Source organism: Salmo trutta, chromosome 26 (assembly GCF_901001165.1).
Source record: "Salmo trutta chromosome 26, fSalTru1.1, whole genome shotgun sequence".
In the NCBI taxonomy this organism is placed as follows: Eukaryota; Metazoa; Chordata; class Actinopteri; order Salmoniformes; family Salmonidae; genus Salmo; species Salmo trutta.
This window is the reverse complement of record NC_042982.1, coordinates 10,343,117-10,370,452: the sequence shown is the minus strand read 5'-3', so window position 1 is coordinate 10,370,452 and position 27,336 is coordinate 10,343,117. Positions and strand designations below refer to the sequence as shown.

At 41.6% G+C, this 27,336-nt stretch overlaps 1 protein-coding gene across 2 annotated transcripts; it reads left to right on the top strand.

The window, feature by feature from the left end:
- Positions 1-406: 406 nt before the first annotated feature.
- LOC115163079 (transcription elongation factor SPT5) lies at positions 407-25,926 on the top strand. Of its 2 annotated transcripts, XM_029714669.1 has the most exons (31): positions 407-543; positions 922-1,037; positions 1,477-1,636; positions 1,760-1,825; positions 2,151-2,156; positions 2,856-2,867; positions 6,538-6,607; positions 6,721-6,786; positions 6,897-6,962; positions 7,069-7,099; positions 7,199-7,267; positions 7,451-7,702; positions 7,785-7,874; positions 7,966-8,036; positions 8,145-8,250; positions 8,382-8,475; positions 8,588-8,724; positions 13,319-13,474; positions 13,597-13,743; positions 14,005-14,151; positions 15,161-15,286; positions 15,418-15,505; positions 15,689-15,799; positions 16,344-16,446; positions 16,562-16,689; positions 16,801-16,906; positions 17,293-17,451; positions 17,598-17,766; positions 24,839-25,042; positions 25,304-25,399; positions 25,525-25,926. In XM_029714669.1, the coding sequence occupies exons 2-31, from the start codon at positions 951-953 to the stop codon at positions 25,663-25,665; spliced, it is 3,264 nt and encodes a 1,087-aa protein (XP_029570529.1). In that variant the 5' UTR covers positions 407-543; positions 922-950; the 3' UTR covers positions 25,666-25,926. The 2 variants fall into 2 exon arrangements, with proteins under 2 accessions (XP_029570529.1, XP_029570530.1); XM_029714670.1 differs by lacking the exon at positions 2,151-2,156.
- The last annotated feature ends 1,410 nt before the right edge of the window (positions 25,927-27,336 follow it).

The following is a 27,336-nucleotide window of genomic DNA, read 5'->3' as shown; positions in this document are numbered from 1 at the left end:
CCTGAATTCAGATATGATGCCTTCTTTTGAGCACTATCTATCTTCTTTTTTTTTTACTATGGCATGCGAAATGGTTCAATGTGCCTATAAATCAGTACAATCGACTTTTTCGGGGGGGTTTCTTCATGTTGGTGCAGTCATGGACCTCGAATTGGGATCATGTGTATACTGTGCTAATGCCAATACAAAAAATAGTAAAGGAGAGCACTATACAATATGGTGAGCTAAGCAAATTGTGCGTTTATGTTTAGTACATGGGGGCCGCCAGCGTTATGCATCTTCGCCATTATTATTACAAAGTAGGTGTTCTGCTGTGGACATGAAACCCAACACCACCGAAATAAACCTCTTTGACGAGACTGCACCAATTTAACCACTGCTTGAACCATTATTTCAAACCCTCGCGGGAATTTGATTCGTACCCCTTCCAAATCTCGTGATTCTGTGATTCGTAGGAAGACGTGGAAGTGCAAACAAATTATCAACGTAAAACCATATTTTTGGTTTTAGTTCATTCCAACCCAAGACGTGCGTTTTAGAAAGGTAATACATAGCTATGCTTGTAATGTATTTATCAAAATATACTTGAAAATGTGGGTCGTTTGCTAGCTTAACGTTAGCTTGCTAGCGTGATCCGGAGGCTACTAGGCCTTGCCTTCTATCAACATTGCACATTCTCTGTATGGTTTCGGTGGTTTACATTATTTTAATAAACTACCTAACTACAACATGTATTGTTGGAAAATAACGTAGCTAAGCTTGTTATCCTGAAACATCTTTACTCCAGCTTTTTGGCTAACTAGCTAGTACAGTGCTAGTTAGCAGCTCGCAATAATTTTTTAGTCTCGCCCGAAGGAGGACTGTTTGAACTAATAGTTAACGTTAGTTAGCAAACTAAAATCATTGTGTTTTTCAACTCAGTCTCTTTAGAGGAGGCTGCTGCTCTAAGAATGTCGGACAGTGAGGACAGCGACTTCTCTGACAACCAGAGTGAACAAAGCAGCGAAGCCGAGGAGGTGGACAAAAATGAGGCAGAGGTAAGCTAGCAAACAAGGCTCTGGCTAAAACGGCATACTAGCTAACAACATTAAGCCTTATCTAACTAACGTTCGTTAGTTAGCTGTTAGCAGGTTAGTCACATGGTAGCATTGTAATTCGTGTAAGATAGGGTTTCCAGCACTGTTATTACACACATAATAAATAAAGACCATAGTAATGTAACAAGCAGCAAGCTATCTGTAACAGCACAGCGCTAACCTCAGGCTATCCAAGTAGCTAGCCTGGCTGTGCATGGATGGACCTTGCACAGTTGAATGGGTGGGTGGAACAGATGCACCTGTGCATGCATGGCCCTCAATTTTCTACTGTATCCGAATTGATGCAAACAAATCTCCTAGGTTGGCTCCAAATTTACATTGCAAGTTTCACTGCATTTGACATAACTTGTGAGGGGTTTGAATGTTTCCCCCTAAATAGGAAGATGGGCAGGCAAGTTTATCTGGCAGTGATAAGGCAGCAGAAGAGGAAGGGGAAGACTTGGCAGATGAGGAGGAGTATGACGAAGAGGAGGAAGAGGACGATGATGACCGTCCCAGAAAGAAACCCAGGCATGGAGGTTTCATCTTGGATGAAGCCGGTAAGCCAAATCTAAACTCTAATAATTCCATCGCGGTGTAGAATAGTTGTCCACATGTTCTTGCTAACCAGAAGTTTTCATTTATTGTATCTGAAATTCTCCCTTTCCCTCTGGTTTGTTTAGATGTGGACGATGAGTATGAAGATGAAGACCCATGGGAGGAAGGTGCTGAGGATATTTTGGAGAAAGGTGAGGTCACACATGCTGCCTCGTTTGAGGATATCTAACACCTGAGAGGGAGTTATGAATGAACAACGTTGGGGCAGTTGTCTGTTGAGGAGGACTCACTTCATGAACTTTGTTGCGTTTAAATTATTAGAAAATGACTTTCCTACGGGTGGTGTGCAGATGCTTAGGCATGATTGATTGGTCTGTAGTATTGTTTGGATTCCAGAAGGGACGGGAAGCATTACAAGTACAATCAAAACATCTAAGCCAAAATTATTATATGTGAGAGTATTGACTGTGTTCTTCCTGCGCTAATAATTCCTTTTCTTGTGCATGCCTCCTTCAGTTAACGGTAAATCAATTCCAGATTTTCTGCTGTCTGTTTTCCTTGTATCTAATTAAATGGATTAGTTATCTCTCATTCAACAAGTCACATTCTGTTATAACTCCACCCACATTTCCGCACTACTGCACATCTAACGGAGCACAGACGGCAAATACATTATTGGGATCTCCTATAGTAACTGGGCTGGGTATGGGTATGAAGTAATACATTAGTGTATTGTATTTGACAGCTGTGAGCTATTTACTAGTCAGGAAAATATTGTAGAAATGTTGTTGGATGGTATGTTAACCTGACACCAGCAGAGTTATGACTTGTCAATAATCTGACCATGGTGTTCTAGGCACTTACGTGATCAAAGAGGGAACCAAATGTGACCATTTGCCTGAAATGCTACCTGTTAGAAGAAAGCTAATATATGTGTGAATTAGCTAACTGATATTGTTTAAGCTTTTTGTGGCACATCAATCAACCATATCACAAAGACTCACAATCATCCACACTGCAATCATCCACACTATAATTATCCACATTACAATTATCCATAGTCTTATGTGCCATTTGTCTAGTCTAATACCATCATTAATGTTTATTTTTTCCCTTTCATTTGTTCCTACTTGTGCCCATGTCACTCTGTGTGCATGACAATCTCATTTGGTTCTTAATGTGTGTTCCTCCCTCTACCAAAACCTGGCTGGCCTGGAGCAGAGGAAGCTGAGGGTAAGTGTTATCTATCTTCTTCCAACAGGAAAGACTCACCTACCACTTGCGGCTAGACATACACTGCATTCGGAAAGTATTCAGACTCCTTGACTTTTTCCACATTTTGTTATGTTACAGCCTTATTCTAAGATGTGATCCTCCATAATGACAAAGCAAAAACAGGTTTTTAGAAATGTTTGCAAATGTGTATATACAGTTGAAGTCGGAAGTTTACATACACCTTAGCCTAATACATTTAAACTCAGTTTTTCACAATTCCTGAAATTTAATCCTAGTAAAAATTCCCTGTCTTAAGTCAGTTAGGATCACCATTTTATTTTAAGAATGCGAAATGTCAGAATAATAGTAGAGAATGATTTATTCAGCTTTTATTTCTTTCATCACATTCCCAGTGGGTCAGAAGTTTACATGCACTCAATTAGTATTTGGTAGCATTGCCTTTAAATTGTTTAACTTGGGTCAAATGTTTCGGGTAGCCTTCCACAAGCTTCCCACAATAAGTTGGGTGAATTTTGGCCCATTCATCTTGACAGAGCTGGTGTAACTGAGTCAGGTGTGTAGGCCTCGTTGCTCGCACACACTTTTTCAGTTCTGCCCACAAATTTTCTGTAGGATTGAGGTCAGGGATTTGTGATGGCCACTCCAACACCTTGACTTTGTTGTCCTTAAGCCGTTTTGCCACAACTCTGGAAGTAAGCTTGGGGTCATTGTCCATTTGGAAGACCCATTTGCGACCAAGATTTAACTTCCTGACTGATGTCTTGAGATGTTGCTTCAATATATCCACATAATTTTCCTGCCTCATGATGCCATCTATTTTGTGAAGTGCACCAGTCCCTCCTGCAGCAAAGCAACCCACAACATGATGCTGCAACCCCCGGTGCGTCACGGTTGGGATGGTGTTCTTTGGCTTGCAAGCCTCCCCCTTTTTCCTCCAAACATAATGAAGGTCATTATGGCCAAACAGTTCTATTTTTGTTTCATCAGACCAGAGGACATTTCTCCAAAAAGTACAATCTTTGTCCCCATGTACAATTGCAAACCGTAGGCTTTTTTATGGCGGTTTTGGAGCAGTGCCTTCTTCCTTGCTGAGCGGCCTTTCAGGTTATGTCGATATAGGACTCGTTTTACTGTGGATGTAGATACTTTTGTACCTGTTCCTTCCAGCATCTTCACAAGGTCCTTTGCTGTTGTTCTGGGATTGATTTGCACTTTTCGCACCAAAGTACGTTCATCTCTAGGAGACTCGTCTCCTTCCTGAGCGGTATGACGGCTGTGTGGTCCCATGGTGTTTATACTTGCGTACTATTGTTTGTACAGATGAATGTGGTACCTTCAGGTGTTTGGAACTTGCTCCCAAGGATGAACCAGAATTCTGGATGACTACAATTTTCTTTTCTGAGGTCTTGGCTGATTTCTTTTGATTTTCCCATGATGTCAAGCAAAGAGGCACTGAGTTTGAAGGTAGACCTTGAAATACATCCACATGTACACCTCCAATTGACTCAAATTATGTAAATTAGCCTGACAAGCTTTTCCGAGCTGTTTAAAGGCACAGTCGACTTAGTGTATGTAAATTCATGACCCACTGGAATTGTGATACAGTGAATTATAAGTGAAATAATCTGTCTGTAAACAATTGTTGGAAAAATGACTTGTCATGTACAAAGTAGATGTCCTAACCGACTTGCCAAAACTATAGTTTGTTAACAAGAAATTTGTGGAGTGGTTGAAAAACGAGTTTTAATGACTCCGACCTAAGTGTATGTCAACTTCCGACTTCAACTTTTATATATATATATATAAACAAATGAAATGCACATCTACATAAGTATTCAGACCCTTTACTTGGTGCTTTGTTCTCTGCAGATCCTCTCAAGCCCTGTCAGAGCAGCTCACAGATCTCTGCACCTGTACATAGCCCATCTTTAATTGAGCCCAAACTACTACCTTTTCCCCTACTGTATTTATTTATTTTATTTATTTTGCTCCTTTGCACCATATTATTTATATTTTAACTTTTAACTTTCTTCAAACTACAAATCGACCATTCCAGTGTTTTTTCTTGCCATACTTTATTTACTTTGCCACCATGGCATTTTTTTGCCTTTACCTCCATTATCTCACATCATTTGCTCACATTGTATATAGTCTTATTTTTTTCTACTGCATCATTGATTGTATGTTGTTTTACTCCATGTGTAACTCTGTGTTTTTGTATGTTGTCGAACTGCTTTGCTTTATCTTGGCCAGGTCGCAATTGTAAATGAGAACTTGTTCTCAACTTGCCTACCTGGTTAAATAAAGGTTTAAAAAAAAAAAAAAAAAATGTTAGATGGGGAGCGTCGCTGCACAGTTATTTTCAGATCTCTCTAGAGATGTTTTATCGGGTTCAAGTCCGGCCTCTGGCTGGGCCACTCAAGGATGTTCAGAGATTTGTCCCGAAGGTACTCGTGCGTTGTCTTGGTTGTGTGCTTAGTGTCGTTTTCCTGTTGGAAGTTGAACCTTCACTCCAGTCTGAGGTCCTGAGCGCTCTGTAGCAGGTTTTCGTCAAGGATCTCTCTGTACTTTGCTCCGTTCATCTTTCCTGCGATCCTGACTATTCTCCTAGTCCCTGCTGCTAAAATACATCCCCACAGCATGATGCTGCCACCACCATGCTCAACCATAGGGATGGTGCCAGGTTTCCTTCAGATGTGACGCTTGGCATTCAGGCCAAAGAGTTCAATCTTGGTTTCATTAGACCAGAGAATCTTGTTTCTCCAAGGTCTGAGAGTTTGTAGATGCCTTTTGGCAAACTCCAAGCGGGCTGTCATGTGCCTTTTACTGAGGAGAGGCTTCCATCTAGCCACTCTACCATAAAGGCCGAATTGGTGGAGTACTGCAGAGATGGTTGTGCTTCTGGAATTGTCTCCCATCTCCACAGAGGAACTCTGGAGTTCTGTCGTAGTGACCATGGGGTTCTTGGTCACCTCCCTGACCAAGGTCCTTCTCCCCTGATTGCTCTGTTTGACCTGGCGGCCAGCTTTAGGAATAATCTTTGTGGTTCCAAACTTCTTCCATTTAAGAATGATGCAGGCCACTGTGTTCTTGAGGACTTTCAATGCTGCAGACATTTTTTGGTGCCTTGACACAATCCTGTCTCAGAGCTCTACGGACAATTCCTTCAACCTCATGGCTTGGTTTTTGACATGCACTGTCACTGTGGGACCTTTTATATAGTGTGTGCCTTTCCAAATCATGTCCAATCAATTGAATTTACCACAGGTGGACTCCAATCAAGTTGTAGGAACATCTCAAGGATTATCAATGGGAACAGGTTGCATCTGATTTCAGTCTCATAGCAAAGGGTCTGAATACTTATTTAAAAAAGGTATTTCTGTTTTTATTTTTAATGCATTTGCAAACATTTCTAAAAACCTTTTTTCGCTTTGTTGTTGTGGGGTGTTTGTAGATTGAGGGAAACATTAAATCAATTTTAGAATAAGGCTGTAGTGTAACAAAATGTGGAAAAAGGGAAGGGGTCTGAATACTCTCCGAATGCACTGTAGGTGTACACAGACAGGTTCTTAAAGTACCACTTGTTTGAACTGAAGGAAACTTTTACATTCAGTCTTGTACATTAAATTGTTTTTTGTTTGATTTATGAGTCTGCTTTACTCTTCAGTGTCCAACATTGACCATGTGGTCCTTGATGAGGATAACTCTGGCTCCCGCAGGCTGCAGAACCTCTGGAGGTAATTTGTTCTAATGGGCTATGAGTGGCTAGGCTTCTTTCATTGATATTTCAGTTGCTACTATGCAGAGCTGTGTTCTTGAAGTCTGACATTTGAATGTTTGGATGTTTCAGAGATTCCAGAGAGGAGGCCTTGGGTGAATATTACATGAGGAAATATGCCAAGCAATCAGGAAATGAGTGAGTTTTCACAGTAGTGATCTGTCGAAATAGTTGGCCCAAATTTCAGTTTCAAAATTGATTTGACCTGTTATCCCCTTGACTGACATATTGTTTTTGATTCCCTTTAGTTTCCCTGGGGGTTCTGAGGAACTGTCTGATGACATCACCCAGCAGCAGCTGCTCCCTGGCGTCAAGTATGTATCACTTCACCAAAATGGGAAATAGATTTTTAGTGGACTACAACAATCCAAAATATACATTTTTCTCAATATTCTTGGTATTATATTTTTTTTCCCAAAGGGATCCTAATCTTTGGACGGTCAAGTGTAAGGTATGGAGCTTATATTTTTGTGTAGGTAGACATCCAAAAGTTCAGCACACAATTATACTTTTTTCCCCTATGTCATGCAACATTATTTTGCCATTACAGATTGGGGAAGAGAGAGCAACTGCCATTGCCTTGATGAGGAAATTTATTGCCTATCAATTCACAGACACGGTATGTCCCCGCCCTCATTCTCTGCATGGATATGTTCCATGTATTAAGATGCTAATGTTTGCATTAATGTTTTATATGATTGATCTCTTGATAGCCTGTACATCTCTTGTAGATCAAAATTAAAATTGGAGCTTTGACAACCTGTGAAAACGTTTTAATTTCCTATACACCATTTCTACACAGCCCCTCCAAATCAAGTCGGTAGTGGCTCCCGAACATGTCAAAGGTTACATCTATGTAGAGTCGTACAAGCAGACTCACGTCAAAGCTGCAATTGACGGAATAGGCAACCTGAGGATGGGCTTCTGGAACCAGCAGATGGTTCCCATCAAGGAGATGACAGACGTCCTCAAGGTGGTCAAAGAGGTGACCAACCTCAAGCCCAAGTCCTGGGTCCGACTCAAGAGAGGCCTATACAAAGATGACATCGCCCAGGTACGCATGAAACGCATAGTGGAAGACAAAGGTAAATATCCTTGTCATACTCTTGAAACATACATGTATTCTCCTCCTTCAGGTGGACTATGTGGAGCCCAGTCAAAACACGATATCACTGAAGATGATTCCCAGGATAGATTTGGACAGAATCAAGGCCCGGATGAGCATGGTAAGCAACAGCAGCACTCTGTCACCACCTGTCTACTCACCACCCTCCACTTTGATATCCCCTGACGCTCTTCTTGTTGTCTGTCTCCCAGAAAGACTGGTTTGCAAAGCGGAAGAAGTTCAAGAGACCAACCCAGAGACTCTTCGATGCAGAAAAGATCAGGTACAAAGAAACATGTCCTAAAGACTATCATTATTGGGGATTTAATTACGCTATCCTAAATGGGTAAGATCGTCGCCTCAGTTACTTCCTGACGATGTTTTCTTCCAGGTCACTTGGTGGGGATGTCAGCCATGATGGAGACTTCATGATATTTGAAGCTAACCGCTACAGCCGCAAAGGGTTCCTCTTCAAGAGCTTTGCCATGTCTGCTGTGGTAAGACGACCACGTTGCCTCAATACCAGTTTTATTGGCCATTTGTTGACAACCCTATAGGGAAAAACGGGGCAGAAAAGTGGTCTTCGTTATCTGTACCCATGGCCCAGTCTCTTTATCATCTTTTACAGATCACTGAAGGAGTGAAACCCACTCTGTCGGAGCTGGAGAAGTTTGAGGACCAGCCAGAAGGCATTGATCTGGAGGTGGTGACTGAAACCGCAGGTAACAGCCACTTCTGAAGCATATTCAGGACATGAGATTTGGTATTTACTTTCTGGTTTTCATTGACATGTGTATCTGTTTTTGTAAGAGACGTCTTGTTGTGTGACCACAGGTAAAGAGCGTGAGCACAACCTCCAGGCCGGGGACAACGTGGAGGTGTGTGAAGGGGAGCTGATCAACTTGCAGGGCAAGATCCTGAGTGTGGATGGCAACAAGATCACCATCATGCCCAAGCATGAGGACCTCAAGGTAAAGACAAGCGCCAAACAGGCGACGACATTGGGAGGACATTTCAGATTCGTCCTATTTGAGTTGGGCCTAAATTAAAATTCTGTGGAAACACGTTCACATTGGTTAGAATTATCAAAACAGTACATAATGTTCTGCAGATTTTCGACAGATTTTTGTGCAGATATTCTCATGCCCTAAAGTAAGATATTCAGCCTACATGTTGAAAGCAACAGACCCTGGGTCAAGCCATTACAAGCCAGATTCTTGTTTTGCATAGGAATGATGTGTTGTTATTTATTAGTCTAGCCACATGAATTTGAATTTAATGAGAACTACCACTAAACCAGGGGCGGGCAATCAACGGAGGGACCTTTTTTTTTAATATATATATATTTTGGGACCGATATTTGTCAAAATCGACATAAATTTGTGTCCAGAAAAAAGGCAGTTTCCAAAGTCCGTTATAATTTCTGCATACTTTCTATCGGTTTTATACGTTCAAGTGTAGCCTGGATTTGTTTTTCAATCCAAAATAATCATTTATAAGGATGCACCAATGTGGATTTATTTTTATTTTCCATTTTATGGCCTTTTTAACTATTCTAGCACATACTGCAACCAAGTTTCTATGTTTTATACAGATAATAAGAAAATATGGGAAATTACTTTAATAGAGGAAAGTCGTAAATTGTTTTATTTGCATCACAAAGTGACTGAAATGCATCAGAAATGAATTGTAAAGTTCAGGAAAATATCCGGGAAGCTCATCAGGTAATAATTGTATGTATATAAAAAGATACTCTGCCTTGCATTCAGTTGCGGTTTTGTCACAGTCCTTTTGAAAGTGTCCTGCGCGGCTTGTGAGTGTCGTAGAGGAAAACAGAAGACACCTATGTGTTCCTGAGTTCTTCCAACCGTTCAAACACTAGAGCCAAAATCCGCTAATAGCAGACTTCGGAGGTTACTGCTGTTCTATAAACTAAGCGCCACAATCAGCTGACTACAGACAAGCTCTTTAAAACAATATATAAAAAATCCACCGCAGGCTGCGTTTAATTGGCTGGAGGGCCAGATCCTGTTTCAGCCAAGTCAAATAGCCTACAGAGGAAACCAGATTTCCTACTATTTGTGAAATAAATTGAGTATGTAGTATGCATATTGGTCATAGTATGGATATAGTTTGTATGACAAAAGTTCCTGGATGTCGTATTTTGGTGATTGTAGTACGAAGTATACAAGCAGTGGACACTATTTCTGTGCTTTTAGGGCCAATAATGCAATTATTCATAAAATGGGCGTGGCTTCACACATTTTTCAGATTTGAAGAAAAAGGCGGAAAATATGCAGCCGAAGTCCGAGAGCGGATACAAATTCATTGCGTATCAATGTAATGAAGTAATTACTTTTCAAATAAGTGATGCCACACTTGATGTTGGCTGACAATTGGTTAGCTACGCTAGCCTTACGAACCGTATAGCATATCATTACAGAAGTTATATGTACCGGTATGTTAGCTAGCTACCTAACGTTAGTTGGCTACTAATGCATCAAACTTGCCAGTATATTAACTATATGCTATCTAACTACCCAACGTGTATTGTCTTGATTATTCATGTCTTTCTTAGCATACCTTAGTGGTATAGTCGTTGTGCGTTCTCAATGGACATTTGTTAATGAAGTCGTAAGATATCTAGCTAGTAATTTGTTATACTTACAAGCTAGCAAGAATTTGCATAGCAACAGCATCAACTTCCGGTAGACAAGTAAAGCTCAAGTACACTCAACTGAAAGGATACCGTTTGTTTACAGTATACTAAAATGAAAGTGTATAGTATGTAGTATACAGTATGTTAGTATAGGTATTCGAACACATCTAATGAATGACCCGGGGTCAAGCGGTTACAAACCAGGGCCGAGATTCACAAAACCTTAAGAAGATTCTTAACTGCCATTTTTTTCCTTAACTATAGACTTATGAAGAAAGTTAAAAGTTGCTATTCCTCAATTAAGTTATTTTTTTCCCTATGTTTCTTCCAAATAAAGAAAAAAAAATGGATTCTTATAATGTTTTAGGATTTGTTCTTGGAAATGTACTTGACTTTAGGACAGCTAAACCCTTGTCTTCTGACAACTGGATATTTTTGTAGCCATTAACGTTTTGTTACGCCAATGCCACAGCTACCGGACATTTTAAATACAACAAGAAAACAAATGAAATGCACGTTATCTAGCTAGCTAGTGTTATATAGCTAGAGTTAGCTTGTCAATTTGCAAAGAAGAACTTGGCTAACTTACCGGTCACGCAGTCCCTCTACCACCGTCTCTCCCATCATGGACAACACCTTCTCCTCCAGCTGGTCCACATGAATGGTCGATACCCCCCCCCCCTCCAGTCTTCTTCTACTCCCTGCTTCTCTCAGCTCCCTTCTTAGCTGCCAACTTCATGTCGGACCACTTTTTTACGGCGTCACTGTCCCTTGCCATACCCCAGATGGCAGAGACAGACTCGGCCACTCTCGGCCATCCTCTCTTTTTGGTCTCTGCAGTGACCCGCAGTTATCGAGTCTCCCCAACAGCAATCTTTACCCGGCTGCTATTTTCTCGAACCATGGCGTCAAGCTCATGTTTGCTGAGGTTTTTCTTGCACTTTCCTTGGTTATCCATTTTTGTTTGTGATATAGCTAGTCTGATGGCTATAATTTGTGGGGAAAAAAGTTTCTGTTTATAAAGAGTTTGCGAGTGTCGTGTCTTTGGCTATGCCGGATTAAGTGATATGACATGCTAACCTATAAAATTCTTTCTCTGTAATTAATATTACCTGATTAAACTAATCATGTAAATGTAATTAACTAGAAAGTCGGGACACCACGGAAGAGTGTTTATAGAGCCGTTATCTTCCGAATAAACTCTTAAAGACCTATTTATATTTTACATCGATAGCAGTCAATATTAACCCTTATCTTATTTTCAGTCTCATAATGAAAGTTGTAAATTCTTGGCTAACAAGTTGAATCAGCAATACAAAATTGGGTTTAATTATTTATTTACTAAATACCTAAACTAATCACACAGAATTACAAATACACAGAATACAAATGATGTCATACAGAAAACGTCCCTGGTGGACGGAACCTGTATGATGGCTGGTTACACAAAGGAAAGGGGGTTGGGCTTGAATGAAAGAGCGGGAAGACTTAGGAACAAAGGAACAGCAGCTATCGTAAATACATTATCTTATGCATTCTAAATTACCGCCCATTTGGAAAAGGAAAATGCAATAAATATTTACTCTGAGCTGCGCTTCGGTAGATTGGTCGTAGATGCTGGCCAGGTTGGCCAACAGATCTTCCTGTCCTCGGAAGACTGTCAATGGTCCGTCCTTTCCTAGCCCACGTCTACAGCGGCCGCTGCTAACTCAACGGCTAGGAAGTACCACTTCTGTAGTGAATAAGCTCAAAGTTCATACCATTCACCACCAAAGCTCACGCCGAGGTTGGCTTAGTTCTGTACTTGACATGTGTGTCCTAACGTAGAGGCTGCAGAGCTCATGTACTGGAACATGTGGTTATCTTTTCGTCAAAGGCTTATATAGTGGAGAGGGGGAAGGATGTGTTTCATCGTTTAGAACCCCTGTCTCTTCACAGGGGCGGGCCACTGATCAAGCAGGGCACTTTCCTTATGAAAACCCAATTCTCTCATTTGGAAGCTAAAATTACATTTAATCTCCTAACAAACAATTTCAATATCAAACATTTCAAATGCATAACAATTCCATGTGACTCTGATAACTAGAGGGTGTATACTTTCCCAGGTACAGTTTGTCGTCCTGTCATCAGTCATAATGTCTCAGATGACAACCAAACTGACATCCATACTCATTATGTTCCAAAGCATATTTCCAACTGGTTTTATTACCAAAATATGGTTCCTTTTCCCCATTTGTTTGATGTTTCCAGACTCTCTATATTCAACACAGGCTATTCAACAGTCCTTCAGTAGGGCCAGAAAGAGAGGGGAAGGGAGAAAGGTATTTATGGGGGGGTCATAAACCTTACCCACAGGCCAACGTCATGACACGAGCCAACAAAAAATATATATATTCTCGAGACATAAAGCAGATAAATAAATGGAAATATCTACACTTCATTATAGTGGGCCAAATCCTATGTTCCCTGTCACATAGGCTTATTTATTGGTTCCAAGCATGTCACTAATGTCAATGCCACAAAGAAGATATTTACGAAGTTCTTAGGAAAGATATTTACGAAGCTCCTAAGAACTATGAATTCCTAAGAACATTTTGAGAAATTGCACTTATGAACTTCTTATTTTTTTCCTTTTAACTTCTTAGGTTTTTTTCTTAAGTAGTGTTTTGTGAATCCGGTCCCAGATTCTTGTTTGCATAGGACATAAACTGGAAGTTGGAGAAAAATACAAGCAACATAACTTCACAGCATGTTGAAGACATTAGGCTTCCCAGAAATGTGGGACGGATAGAATTACAGGATCAACACATTCACGAGGAAACCAGAAAATCCCACTGTGTTCTGTTAATTCTCAATGGTACTGATACAAAAGAATGGTTTGTCATTGATGCCTGGTCTGTGTGCAGGATCCTCTGGAGTTCCCGGCCCACGAGTTGAGGAAGTACTTCCGTATGGGTGACCACGTCAAGGTGATAGCAGGCCGCTACGAGGGCGACACCGGCCTCATCGTACGCGTGGAGGAGAACTTTGTCATCCTCTTCTCTGACCTCACCATGCACGAGGTAAGCAACGTCACATTATTGGACTGGGATATCAACTTGTTTGTTATAATGATGTTTTTGCATAATTCCTACGTAACTTCAGTGAACCATTATCGATGTTACGGGGGGTGTGTGCTCTACAGTTGAAGGTCCTGCCCAGGGACTTGCAGCTGTGCTCTGAGACGGCATCAGGGGTAGATGCCGGGGGCCAGCACGAGTGGGGGGAGCTGGTCCAACTGGACCCCCAGACCGTGGGAGTTATTGTCAGGCTGGAGAGGGAGACATTCCAGGTTGTTATTCTTAATCTTCCAGAAATAATCAGGTTCAGATAAAGGCAAACTTAACATTCTTTTATAAGCGATTGGGTGTGTGGGCTTAGAGTCGTGCCTGCTGGACAGATGTTTTGTCCCATTTCATCTGTTCTTGGAATGGGGACTTGTGTGATATTGTGCAATTTTAAAATTGGTTCATAGTGTAATGTATATTAAATTGTGACAGACGAGCCTAAATCCCTATAGTGCTCACACATGTTTTCCTCCTCTTCTCCCCAGGTTCTCAACATGCACGGCAAGGTGCTGACGGTGCGTCACCAGGCAGTGAATCGACGGAAAGACAACCGCTTTGCCGTGGCACTGGACTCTGAGCAGAACAATATCCACGTCAAAGACATCGTCAAGGTCATCGACGGGCCACACTCGGTAAGATTCACGACCACAGTTCTGCTTTCTGTAGGTCTAAACTCATAGAAAATCTATTTCTCAACTCCAGTTATAGTAGGGCCCTATAAAATCGATGAGGACGGAATCACGGAATCCAGACATTAAAACGTATATTCAAAAATGTATGTGTTAGTAGGTAATCAAGTAAACGTATTGAACTTATTAGAACATTTAATTAATTTTCCTAAGATTATCATAATACATTAACAAAATGCATCAGTGATGCTTAGTTTACTTTCTGAAGAGTCAACTTAGAATTGCCTCTATCTGTGAGTGCATTTGTCTACAGCACCACTTTGTGTAGCCGTTAGCGATGATGCTAATGAGAACCGTGTTCTTGTAGATAGAAAGGATTTCCAAAAAAACGTAATTAAATGTTAACTACAAAGTAGTCTGTCTACCTGGCAGAATAATCCAAATTATTCAATCTAGTGCCGATTTGTTTAGCAAAGTCTGCAGTCAAACGTGCGCTATAGAAACACTGCTAACCAAATAAGTCTCTTGCTGTTGCGCACTTGAATTAAAGGGCATCTGCACCCAATAATAAAAATTCCTTAGATTTTCCCCAGACGTTAAACGTGGTCTCCTGATGTCGTTTAAGCCTTGTTGTGGACTTAGAACATACAATGTTGTTTTTCTATCCTGATTTTTAAAGAGTGCGAGAATCTGAAACCTGGAAAAACAAAACAGAGAAAATTGAATTTTGGGGGGGGGGTCTAAACGGAATTAGGCAAAATATGTAATATTTTCTAGTGCTCTACTATAGGCCTCCAGCTAGGTTTGGTTACTGTATTTTCAAAGCCAGTGTCTGCCCTCATTGACAAATTTGGTAACAGTCGGCTTGAAGAGCCTTTTCATGCTCAAAATGGGACTGTATGTTGAGTTTTAGGTCATATCGCCCCATCTCAAGCTGTTTTTCTATTTGCAAGAGGTACGATTTGCATGAATAGATTGTTAGCATATAAGTGGTGTGTGGTTTGTTTGCCAGGGGCGTGAGGGAGAGATCCGCCACATTTTCCGAGGCTTTGCCTTCTTGCACTGCAAGAAGCTGGTGGAGAACGGGGGCATGTTCGTCTGCAAGACACGCCACGTGGTCCTGGCCGGGGGCTCCAAGGTCAGTCTCCCACTCGCTTTCACCGCACCACCACTTTTACGTCACGTTCAAGACTTCCAACTCTTAACCTTCTCCAGTGGGACCCATCAGAGGTGTTGTTGACATCTGATTCTTCAATTCTTTGGCTATAGCCCCGAGACGTCACCAACTTCACTGTGGGAGGCTTCGCGCCTATGAGTCCACGCATCAGCAGCCCCATGCATCCAGGTGGTGGTGGTGGTGAGTAGAGTACAGCTCAGCTAACAGAGATCATGTGTTGATAGACCCTGTCATCATAAACTGTTTATTGCACAGCTGTTGTTCATTTGTAGATATTAGGGGACGATCTCTTAGTGCAGGATACAACACTAAATAACTACTATCAGGCCAGAAGTCTTAAACAACTCCTGTCCTCTCCTTCAGGCCAGCAGCAGAGGGGTGGTGGAGGTGGAGGACAGATGGGGCGTGGCCGGGGCAGGAGGGACAACGACCTGATTGGACAGACTGTCCGCATCTCCCAGGGACCATACAAGGGTAATGCTGCGTTCATAACATCTCGTAAATTAGTAAATATCAGCTTACAACTGGGACAAATCCACTTGAACACCTCTTCTGGTAATTACTAGCGGGAAACACATTTATCATCTCTGAGCTCCGACTTCTCCCACATGCTGAAATCTGACATCGCATACTATTGAAATTATTTCAGTAACAGCATTTTCGGCGGTAAATGCAACAGAAAACATTTTTATTAAAGAAAAAAAAACAATAGATTTTTCTAACAATATAATTTGTTTGCGAGCCTGATACGTATACTTTCAGTTTATGGTTGACGCAGCTTGTTTGCCATCAGCCATTAGCCAATCTGAGTTCTCAACGAGTTCAAAGCATGTGAATACACAACTAGTTTCCTATAGTTGAGGTCACATGGGAACCAGACAGGGCTGTCTTCTGCCATAGAATGAACAATAGGCACGATTTGCAGAAGATGCTGTTGCACCATGGGAGTTGAACTTCCAACTTCCTTCTTATTCTCATTGGGGTATCTTTTGGCTTAACTGTTGCCATTATTTCCCAGGGTACATTGGAGTGGTGAAGGACGCCACAGAGTCGACAGCCAGAGTGGAACTGCACTCGACATGCCAGACCATCTCTGTGGACCGACAGCGTCTCACCACAATGTTTGTTCACATCACAGATATATTACAGCGATATATTGTGAATTCAGTTTTATATTAATGCAGTATTTCACCTTTTGAGTGTTATTGTGTGTTGACTTGTTTTTGTTACGTTCAGGGGAGCCAAGAGGCATGGAGGAATGACTTCCACTCACGGACGCACCCCCATGTACGGTTCCCAGACCCCCATGTACGGGACAGGCTCCCGTACCCCCATGTACGGCTCTCAGACCCCCTTACACGATGGTGAGACGCACACTCCCACCAAGGGAGTACCTCTATGGACCTCTGTCAGAATATATACCCGTGACCTGCAGTAGAGCTTGTTCTCATTGTGGTGATTCTTGTTCCCCACAGGGAGCCGTACTCCTCACTACGGCTCGCAGACGCCGCTGCATGATGGGAGCAGGACGCCGGGGCAGAGCGGAGCGTGGGACCCCAACAACCCTAACACACCGTCCAGGTAGGCTACACGTCCTGGCAGCCTGGAGGCCCAGCTTGTGTTGTATAGGGCTCTCTCTGTCGTGTCAAATGAAAGGGTCTTTGTCATATGCAAACCATACGGGTAGTGTACACAAGTACAATGAAAATATAGTTCTTGCCAGCTCTCCTCTCAACAATGTTTCAGCTACAAAAAAATATTCAATGAAAGATTAGTAGAAAAAATACATGTATGAAAGTCCCTCATCAGTCTACGGTTGGTAAGGGTTTGTTGGTCTTGGTCTTTGGTGTCGAAGTTGAATACAGCTCTTGTCTGTACTTACTTCAGATCCTGGAAAGATGTTTCCCTAATGGGATGATTTTTTTGGAAGCAGTCTATAACCTGGTCCTCTGTTCCTCTGGTTTCAGGGCGGATGACGACTATGAGTTTGGTTATGATGACGAGCCCTCCCCGTCCCCTCAGGGCTACGGGGGCACGCCTAACCCCCAGACCCCCGGCTACCCAGAGGTGCCGTCACCCCAGGTCAACCCCCAGTACAACCCCCAGACACCAGGCACCCCAGCCATGTGAGACACACACACACACAATATTTTTGTCTGTTTCCTGTCGTCTTCAATGTTTCCAGGCCCCTTTTACCGTGGCGATGAACTGCTCAATGTGGATTTGATTCTCTCTGTCCTAGCCAAGTCCACTGACTGTGTGTGTTCCTCAGGTACAACACAGAACAGTACTCGCCGTACGCTGCCCCCTCCCCACAGGGCTCGTACCAGCCCAGCCCCAGTCCTCAGAGTTACCATCAGGTGGCACCCAGCCCAGTAGGCTACCAGAACACACACTCACCAGCCAGCTACCACCCCACCCCCTCACCAATGGCATATCAGGTAAGACCCACCACGCTTGACATGAACTTTTTAGCCACTTAGTAGGATTTTTTAAAGTTTTTTTACTTAACACCATTTCTACGTCACTGTATGATGCAAGGAACCATTTTACAAAGTAAAATGAATGTATCTTTTTTACCATAGAGAATCAGACAAATGTATTCAAGCCTGTCTCAAAATACAACACTGCCCCTTTAAGGCTCCCCTGGAGGATGGTGGGCCATGCTTGGTAGCCTATGAAAATATTGGAACATAACAATCACAACCAAATACATTCTATGTCTTTATAAATCCCTCTAGTGCTTCGAAATTAAGGGCGTCGTCCCTGGTACAAGAAAACATGACAAATCCAAAATGCATAACACTTTTTTTTAAAGCAATAAGGCTGATGCAACCGATCAAACCGTTCAGCTTAAAATGTTGATAGAAATGTTGATGGCTGTAGGCTACACATGAGTATTCCAAAATGCAATTAGTGGGAAAATACCGTTCTCAAAAGCACACCGCACTCGCAAGCGTTTTCATGTGACAGAGAATATCTGTTAGAAATGAAGAGGGGAGGTCTAAAGATGCAGCAACTGGCATGGGTTACTAATATGACCAGGATTGTGCCTTTTGGCTGCTAGACAATAACATAAGTTAAATTGGAAAACAATAGAACATAGGACTAAGCTTCTTTGAAACAAGATAAGACATGCTTCATCAAATGACATAAAACATCCAGGTTTTAAACAATTATGTTTATTGTTAAATAGTTAAAAGCAATTTGACCACATTGCTCAGATTCAAGTTGGGTGATGTGCGGTGTGCAAAAAGCACTGTCCTTCACTCTCTGGTCTTGTGATGATTTGATCCGAACAAACCATGCCTGTCAACAGAATCGAGCCTTTAGGCGTTAATTTTATTATCCTTCGTTATATTTGTCAAACATGACTGGTGTTTAGCCTATAATTATCTAAATTAGAAGTGTCATTAAAGTTTGGCAAAAATGTCAGCATCGGTTTGGACATGAAGCTGTAGCCAATATGCATATCACCTACACTTTTGATATGTAAGCCTTTTTCTTTACCAGTACCAGTCAAATGTTTGGACACCTACTTATTCAAGGGCTTTTCTTTATTTGTACTATTTTCTACATTGTAGAATAATAATGAAGACATCAAAACTATGAAATAACACACATGGAATCATGTAGTAACCAAAAAAGTGTTAAACATATCAAAATGTATTTTAAATTTGAGATTCTTCAAAGTAGCCACCCTTTGTCTTGATGACAGCTTTGCACACTCTTTACATGTCTCAACCAGCTTCATGAGGAATGCTTTTCCAACAGTCTTGAAGGATTTCCCACATATGCTGAGCACTTGTTGGCTGCTTTTCCGTCACTCTGCGGTCCAATTCATCCCAAACAATCTTAATTGGGTTGAGGTCAGGTGATTGTGGAGGCCAGGTCATCTGATGCTGCACTCCATCACTCTCCTTCTTGGTCAAATAGACCTTACACAGCCTGGAGGTGTGTTGGGTCATTGTCCTGTTGAAAAACAAATGATAGTCCTACTAAGCGCAAACCAGATGGGATGGCGTATTGCTGCAGAAAGCTGTGGTAGCCATGCTGATTAAGTGTGCCTTGAATTCTAAATAAATCACTGACAGTGTCACCAGCAAAGCACACCATCACACCACCTCCTCCATACTTCACGGTGGGAACCACACGTGCGGAGATCATCCGTTCACCTAATCTGTGTCTCACAAAGACACGGCGGTTGGAACCAAAAATCGCAAATTTGGACTCATTAGAATAAAATACAGATTTCCACTGGTCATGTTTCTTGGCCCATGAAGGCCTGATTCATGCAGTCTCCTCTGAACAGTTGATGTTGAGATGTGTCTGTTACTTGAACTCTGAAGCATTTATTTGGGCTGCAATCTGAGGTGCAGTTAACTCGAATGAACGTATCCTCTGCAGCATAGGTAACTCTGGGTCTTCCTTTCCTGTGGCGGTCCTCATGAGAGCCAGTTTCATCATCAGCTCTTGATGCATTTTGGGACTGCACTTCAAGAAACTTTCAAAGTTCTTGAAATTTTCCGGATTGACTGACCTTCATTAAAGTAATGGACTGTCGTTTCTCTTTATTTGAGCTGTTCTTGCCATAATATGGACTTAGCCCTATTTGGTAAAAGACTATCTTCTGTATACCACTCCTACCTTGTCACAATACAACTGATTGTCTCAAACGCATTAAGAAGGAAGGAAATTCCACATGAACTTTTAACAAGGCACACCTGTTAATGCATCCAGTCCACGCCTAAAATGTTAAAAATGCAGGACAGGCACGGTACAAAAGACGATTGGCTCAGACTGATATAAGGGGTGAGATAAAGCTGTCATTATGAGGTGGAGAAAAACTAGTCTTAGAATGTTGTGGGGTATTATGTCCCCCCCTGGGTCCTCATTAGCTACACTGTAGCTGTACTTAATGTGCGAATGAGCACAAGCTTATCTGTAATCGGCTAAATTCCTGTTGGTATGGGAAACAAATATTCACAGTTCTATTCCAGTCAAAAGTTTAGACACAGCTACTCATTCTAGGATTTTTCTTTATTTTTACAATTTTCTACATGGTTGAATAATAGTGAAGACATAAACTATGAAATGACACATGGAATTAGTCACCAAAAAAGTGCTAAACAAATCAAAATATATTTTATATTTGAGATTCTTCAAATAGTTACCCTTTGCCTCGATGACAGCTTTGCACACTCTTGGCATTCTCTCAACCAGCTTCACCTGGAATGCTTTTCCAACAGTCTTGAAGGAGTTCCCACATATACTGAGCACTTGTTGGCTTCTTTTCCCTCACTCTGCGGTCCAACTCATACCAAACCATCTCAATTGGGTTGAGGTCGGGTGATTTGTGGAGGCCAGGTAATCTGTTGCAGCACTCCATTACTCTATTTCTTGGTAAAATAGCCCTTACACAGCCTGGAGGTTTGTTGGGTCATTGTCCTGTTGATAACAAATAATAGTCTCACTAAGCGCAAACCAGATGGGATGGCGTATCACTGCAGAATGCTGTGGTAGCCATGCTGGTTAAGTGTGCCTTGAATTCTAAATAAATCAGACAGTGTCACCAGCAAAGCACCATCACACCTCCTCCATGATGGCTTTTGCGATTGCACTTGAAGAAACTTTCTAAGTTCTTGAAATGTTCCAGATTGACTGACCTTAATGTCTTAAAGTAATAATGGACTGTTTTGTATTTGCTTATTTGAGCTGTTCTTGCCATAATATAGACTTGGTCTTTAACCAAATAGGGATATCTTCTGTATACCACCCACACCTTGTCTCAACACAACTGATTGGCTCAAACGCATTAAGAAGGAAATAAATTCCACAAATGAAGGCACACCTGTTAATTGAAATGCATTCCAGGTGACTACCTCATGAAGATGGTTGAGAGAATACCAAGAGTGTGCAAAGCTGTCAAGGCAAAGGGTGAATACTTTGGAAAATATATATTTTGATTTGTTTAACACTTTTTTGTTTACAACATGATTCCATGTGTTATTTCATAGTTTTGATGTCTTCACTGTTATTTTACAATGTAGAAAATAGTAAAAAAAAATAAGGGGAAACCCTGGAATAAGTAGGTGTGTCATCTTTTGACTGGTACTGAATATGAAAAATATATTTTAATATTATTCCATTGTTGGCTTCTCTGATCAAATTTTGATCGGAGTAATTGTTTGAAATAGTTTTGGTCAATTTGGACAACTTAAATCTACACTGAGTTAACAAAACATTAACACCTGCTCTTTCCGTGACGGACTGACTAGGTGAAATCGTTGATCCCTTATTGATGTCACTTGTTAAATCCACTTCAAACAGTGTAAAGAAGGATTTTGAAACCTTGAGCCAATTGAGAGATGGATTGTGCATTTGTGCCATTCAGAGGGTGAATGGGCAAGTCAAGAAAATGTACGTGCCTTTTGAATGGGGTATGGTAGTAGGTGCCAGGCACAGCAGTTTATGTCAAGAACTGCAACACAGTTTCCTGTGTCAAGAATGGTGCACCACTCAAAGGACATCCGGCCTTGGCAAGCGTTAATGTCGATTCCTGCCACACACTTCATATAATTTACCAGACATCCGTCTTTACTATTTATTTCTCTGTAATGGGGGTTGCAATATACTGTTGTAGCTTTCACTGTGTTGAAATGTGTAGTCCTTCTTTCCCACTAAGACTTTGTTTATAAAATGTAATGTCTTGCCAGGGCGAATTTCTTTTAGGATCAAATGCGTTTGTGTGCTGATCTGTATCCAGTTTCCCAAAAGCATCTTAAGGCTAAGTTCACTAGAACTCTTGTTAATTACTGACAGCCTCCACTATTCTTGTGGTCCAGATGCTTTCTTGGCCTTCTGTGTCACCTTACACTTAGTTCTCTGCCAAACATATAATCAAGATATTTATCTGTCTCTTTGACTGCGGATAACTTCACAACGAAGTTCACTACAAATACAACGGTGCCAATGTCTTTACAATTGATTCAAACAAGTGTAGGTTAAAATGAACTGGTATGACCGCATTAAAAGATGAATACAGTAGGCTACATAGGCCTATATATTGAAATCAATTTCATGTTCAATATAGTTCTGCTGCTAATTTTAGACTACTGCCTAGGCCTGTTATTATTGCCTTAATATATATGTGTAACAACGTGCACAATGATTTACCAAATATGTGATTTAGTGCTTTATTATAGAATAAGGTGCCTCAGTGGGCCTGTTGGCAGTCATAGGTGATCATATAATTATGTTAGATGAAAAGGAAAAATCCACAGTGTGTTTTTAACAACAGCCTAATACGTAACCCGTGTTTCTAAAAACACCACGCTGAGAGAACGTGCATATGCATGCATTATGCATCATCATCATGTGGCAAGTGACACTTTCCTTCTTGAAAGTCAAATATCTTGAAAAATTGACTGCTGGCATGCAAAACATTTTGAGACTGTACTAACGGTGGACTAATAAGAATATTTTTTTATATGTGTGTGTGTGTATATATACATGCATACATACATACATACATACGTACATACGTACATACGTACATACGTACATACGTACATACACACATACATACATACGTACATACACACGTACGTACACACGTACGTACACACAGTTGAAGTGGGAAGTTTACATACACCTCAACCAAATACATTTAAACTAAGTTTTTCACAATTCCTGACATTTAATCCTGGCTAAAATTCCCTGTCTTAGGTCAGTTAGGATCACCACTTTATTTTAAGAATGCGAAATGTCAGAATAATAGTAGAGAATGATTTATTTCATATTTTATTTCTTTCATCACATTCCCAGTGGGTCAGAAGTTTACATACACTCAATTAGTATTTGGTAGCATTGCCTTTAAATTGTTTAACTTGGGTCAAACGTTTCAGGTAGCCTTCCACAAGCTTCCCACAATAAGTTGGGTGAATTTTGGCCCATTCCTCCTGACATAGCTGGTGTAACTGAGTCAGGTGTGTAGGCCTCCTTGCTTGCACACGCTTTTTCAGTTCTGTCCACAAATTTTCTATAGGATTGAGGTCAGGGCTTTGTGATGGCCACTCCAATACCTTGACTTTGTTGTCCTTAAGCCATTTTGCCACAACTTTGGAAGTATGCTTGGGGTCATTGTCCATTTGGAAGACCCATTTCGACCAAGCTTTAACTTCCTGACTGATGTCTTGAGATGTTGCTTCAATATATCCACAGAATTTTCCTGCCTCATGATGCCATCTATTTTGTGAAGTGCACCAGTCCCTCCTGCAGCAAAGCACCCCCACATGATGCTGCCACCCCCGTGCTTCACGGTTGGGATGGTGTTCTTCGGCTTGCAAGCCTCCCTCTTTTCCATCCAAACATAAGGATGGTCATTATAGCCAAACAGTTATATTTTTCTTTCATCAGACCAGAGGATATTTCTCCAAAAAGTACTATCTTTGTCCCCATGTGCAGTTGCAAACCGTAGACTTGCTTTTTTATGGCAGTTTTGTGGCTTCTTCCTTGCTGAGCGGCCTTTCAGGTTATGTCGATTATAGGACTCGTTTTACTGTGGCTATAGATACTTTTGTACCCGTTTCCTCCAGCATCTTCACAAGGTCCTTTGCTGTTGTTCTGGGATTGATTTGCACTTTTCTCACCAAAGTACGTTCATCTCTAGGAGACAGAATGCATCTCCTTCCTGAGCGGTATGACGGCTGCGTGGTCCCATGGTGTTTATACTTGCGTACTATTGTTTGTACAGATGAATGTGGTACCTTCAGGCGTTTGGAAATTGCTCCCAAGGATGAACCAGACATGTGGAGGTCTACAATAATTTTTCTGGGGTCTTGGCTGATTTCTTTTGATTTTCCCATGTCAAGCAACGAGGCATTGAGTTTGAAGGTAGGCCTTGAAATACATCCACAGGTATATCTCCAATTGACTCAAATGATGTCAATTAGCCTATCAGGAGCTTCGAAAGCATGACATTTTCTGGAATTTTCCAAGCTGTTTAAAGGCACAGTCAACTTAGTGTATGTAAACTTCTGACCCACTGGAATTGTGATACAGTGAAATAATCTGTCTGTAAACAATTGTTGGAATAAATTACCTGTCATGCACAAAGTAGATGTCCTTACCGACTTGCCAAAACTATAGTTTGTTAACAAGAAATTTCTGGAGTGGTTGAAAAACGAGTTTTAATGACTCCAACCTAAGTGTATGTAAACTTCCGACTTCAACTAATATATGTTATCAGCAATAGTTTTTGAGTGTTTTCCTTTTAAGGTGTCTAAGTAAGATTTGAAAAGAGAACTGATCAGAGAGCAGCCTTTTATTTGATCCCATTGGTATGGACACATGCTCTAACAACTACGCAAACGTTCTCTCTGCGTGGTGTTTTGAGAAACCAGCGTTACGTCTTCGGCTGCTGTAGGAACAATGCGTCTGTAAAACACTCTTAAGCCTAAGTTCCATCGCTAGAATCCCGGCTTTGATCTTTGTCTCCTCCTGTCGTCCCAGGCCAGTCCGAGCCCCAGCCCGGTAGGCTACAGCCCCATGACCCCCGGCGCCCCCTCCCCAGGCGGCTACAATCCCCACACCCCCGGCTCCAACATCGACCAGACCTCTTGTGACTGGGTCACCACCGACATCCTGGTGCGCGTTAAGGACACCTTCCTGGACAGCCAGGTGGTTAACCAGACAGGCATCATTCGCAGTGTCACGGTGAGTAGCAAAGACCACACCACTTCTCCACGTTATTATTATATTGTATATTATTATAGTATAAACAAATAGGAGAATGGTTAAATTAGAGCCCCCCCGGTTAGACCTTTAGGGGATCTCATGTCTCATTCGAGGGGGCTGAGCCCCCCTTTACCCGTCTTAACCATGTGTTACGTTGACGAGTTTGTTCTATCAAACACAACATGAATGCTCTGAACCAAGTACTCCATCGTTGACCTGATGCATCTTCTCCTTCCTCAGGGTGGCATGTGCTCCGTCTTCCTCCAGGACACAGAGAAGGTGGTGAGCATCTCCAGTGAACACCTGGAGCCTGTCACCCCAACTAAGAACAACAAGGTAAGGCTTCTCACCACAACACCCCTTTTGAGCTCTGGGTCTGGGGAAACTGGACAGTGCATAGATGCATGGTTCATAAGGCCCTGGCTGCTCATGGTGTGTTGATCTGCGGGGCTTCTCTCCAGGTGAAGGTGATTCTAGGGGAGGACCGCGAGGCCACGGGGATCCTACTGAGTATCGACGGGGACGATGGCATCGTAAGGATGGAGCTGGATGACCAGCTGAAGATTCTCAACCTCCGCTTCCTTGGCAAGCTGGAGCTCTGAGCCATCACACCCCAACCTCATGCCCTCACTGCAAAGCAGCGTCACTCAAAACAAGCAGAATATGTGCCCCCATGTTCACTATCAAAGATTAAAGTGAGAAATGTTTTTTCATTTAGTGAAACGTGTAGTCTTAGTGAAATCCCATCGGTTTTTAGTGCTCTGTGATTGTAATTTTTTTGTCTATGCTTTACATTTTTGGTTTAGAAACGACCTTTTGGGTGAGAGTATACCATGTCAATAAATGTGAACTGTTTCAATGTGTGGTGTCTTTAAAAACATTGCGTTTTGTATATAGGTAACGAAAAGGTGCTTTAAAATACTCTTTAAAGGGTTTTGTAATTTATTTATTTTTAATCTCAAAGCATGTTTTGCAGAAGAAAAATACTGAAAGAACATAGTGCCTTAATGTAATCTACCTCAAAGATGTGAGCCCTGCAATTCAACAACTTGCTTATCGTTTGGTTAAGCCAGCAGGCATGGCAGCCCAGTCTGTGGTGAGGGCAGACGTAACACTAGTCACAGGGCTGGTGTGGGCGGTCGTGGTTTATAAGGAAGTAGAAGACGGGGGAGTCCTGTGAACAGGGGTGCCAGAGCTGGGTAGGTTGAGGTTCAGTTTCCTGGTCCTCTTCATGATGACATCCAAGGGTGAGGTTTTGAGACAGAGGGATCTTCACCTGGACCAGGTGATTTTTTTTTTTTTTTTTTTTTTTTTTTTTTTTTTTTTGACCAACACTTCTCATCCCTGAGAGAAGTGATGGGGTATTCCATTTACACAGCCACAAATAATGTTTCTCTACAACCAATATATTTGAAGCATCAACGCTATTGCTGAATTACACCAAAGGCAAATGGACAACAGTCAAGTGATAATGTGTGGTTTGGTACATTACTACGGTGATGCTTTAGCTTGTTCACAGATTTGTTTGTGCTCTTACCTATTCCATTGCTGACCTTGTCAAGCCAAACAGTTTGGAATGATAGCACAGACAGACTGGCACTCAGGCTAGGGATGCTTACCTTTTCATTTATACACTGAATCTGGACACCAGGGTCATCTCTCCAATGACTGGGGCCAGAGCATGGTTGACTTCATCGCACTGACCAGATGGCAGAACAATGCAGTAAGAGATTTATTCAGCTGAAATTCTTCAAGTTTAATCCTACTTCCTCATGAAAATGTTTTATGTTAAAAAGTATTTGCCTTTTTGTCATAAATAGGAATTGTTTGCCATGTTCTCAGGGTTTCTCCTTTCTAATGTTTCTGATCTCAACCAAACAAGTTCACTAAAGTGGTTCTATATTATAAGAAACTTACTAAAACCAATGCTGCAAAAATACAACATTATTGAATTACAATGTTTATGGCCTTCATATCTTTATTTGGATGCAGTGTCTGTCTGTACATCCAAATAAGGGTACAGGAAAATCATAATTTAATTTCTGTAAACCCTACAATGCAATGCCAATAGCTCTATTTTAATCCTTTCCCAATGTGATGGGTATTACCTACCTGATAAGACTGGTTACAGGAGGCCTTGATGCCTGTATCCTCTAAGGCTCTGAACAATGGGTAGCAGGTAGCTCAGCCAGAATAAAAATGCAAGCTGTCAACACAGGTTTGACGATGTGGAATGGTGAAACAGGCAGGTTAGATGTGTGAATGTGATCAGT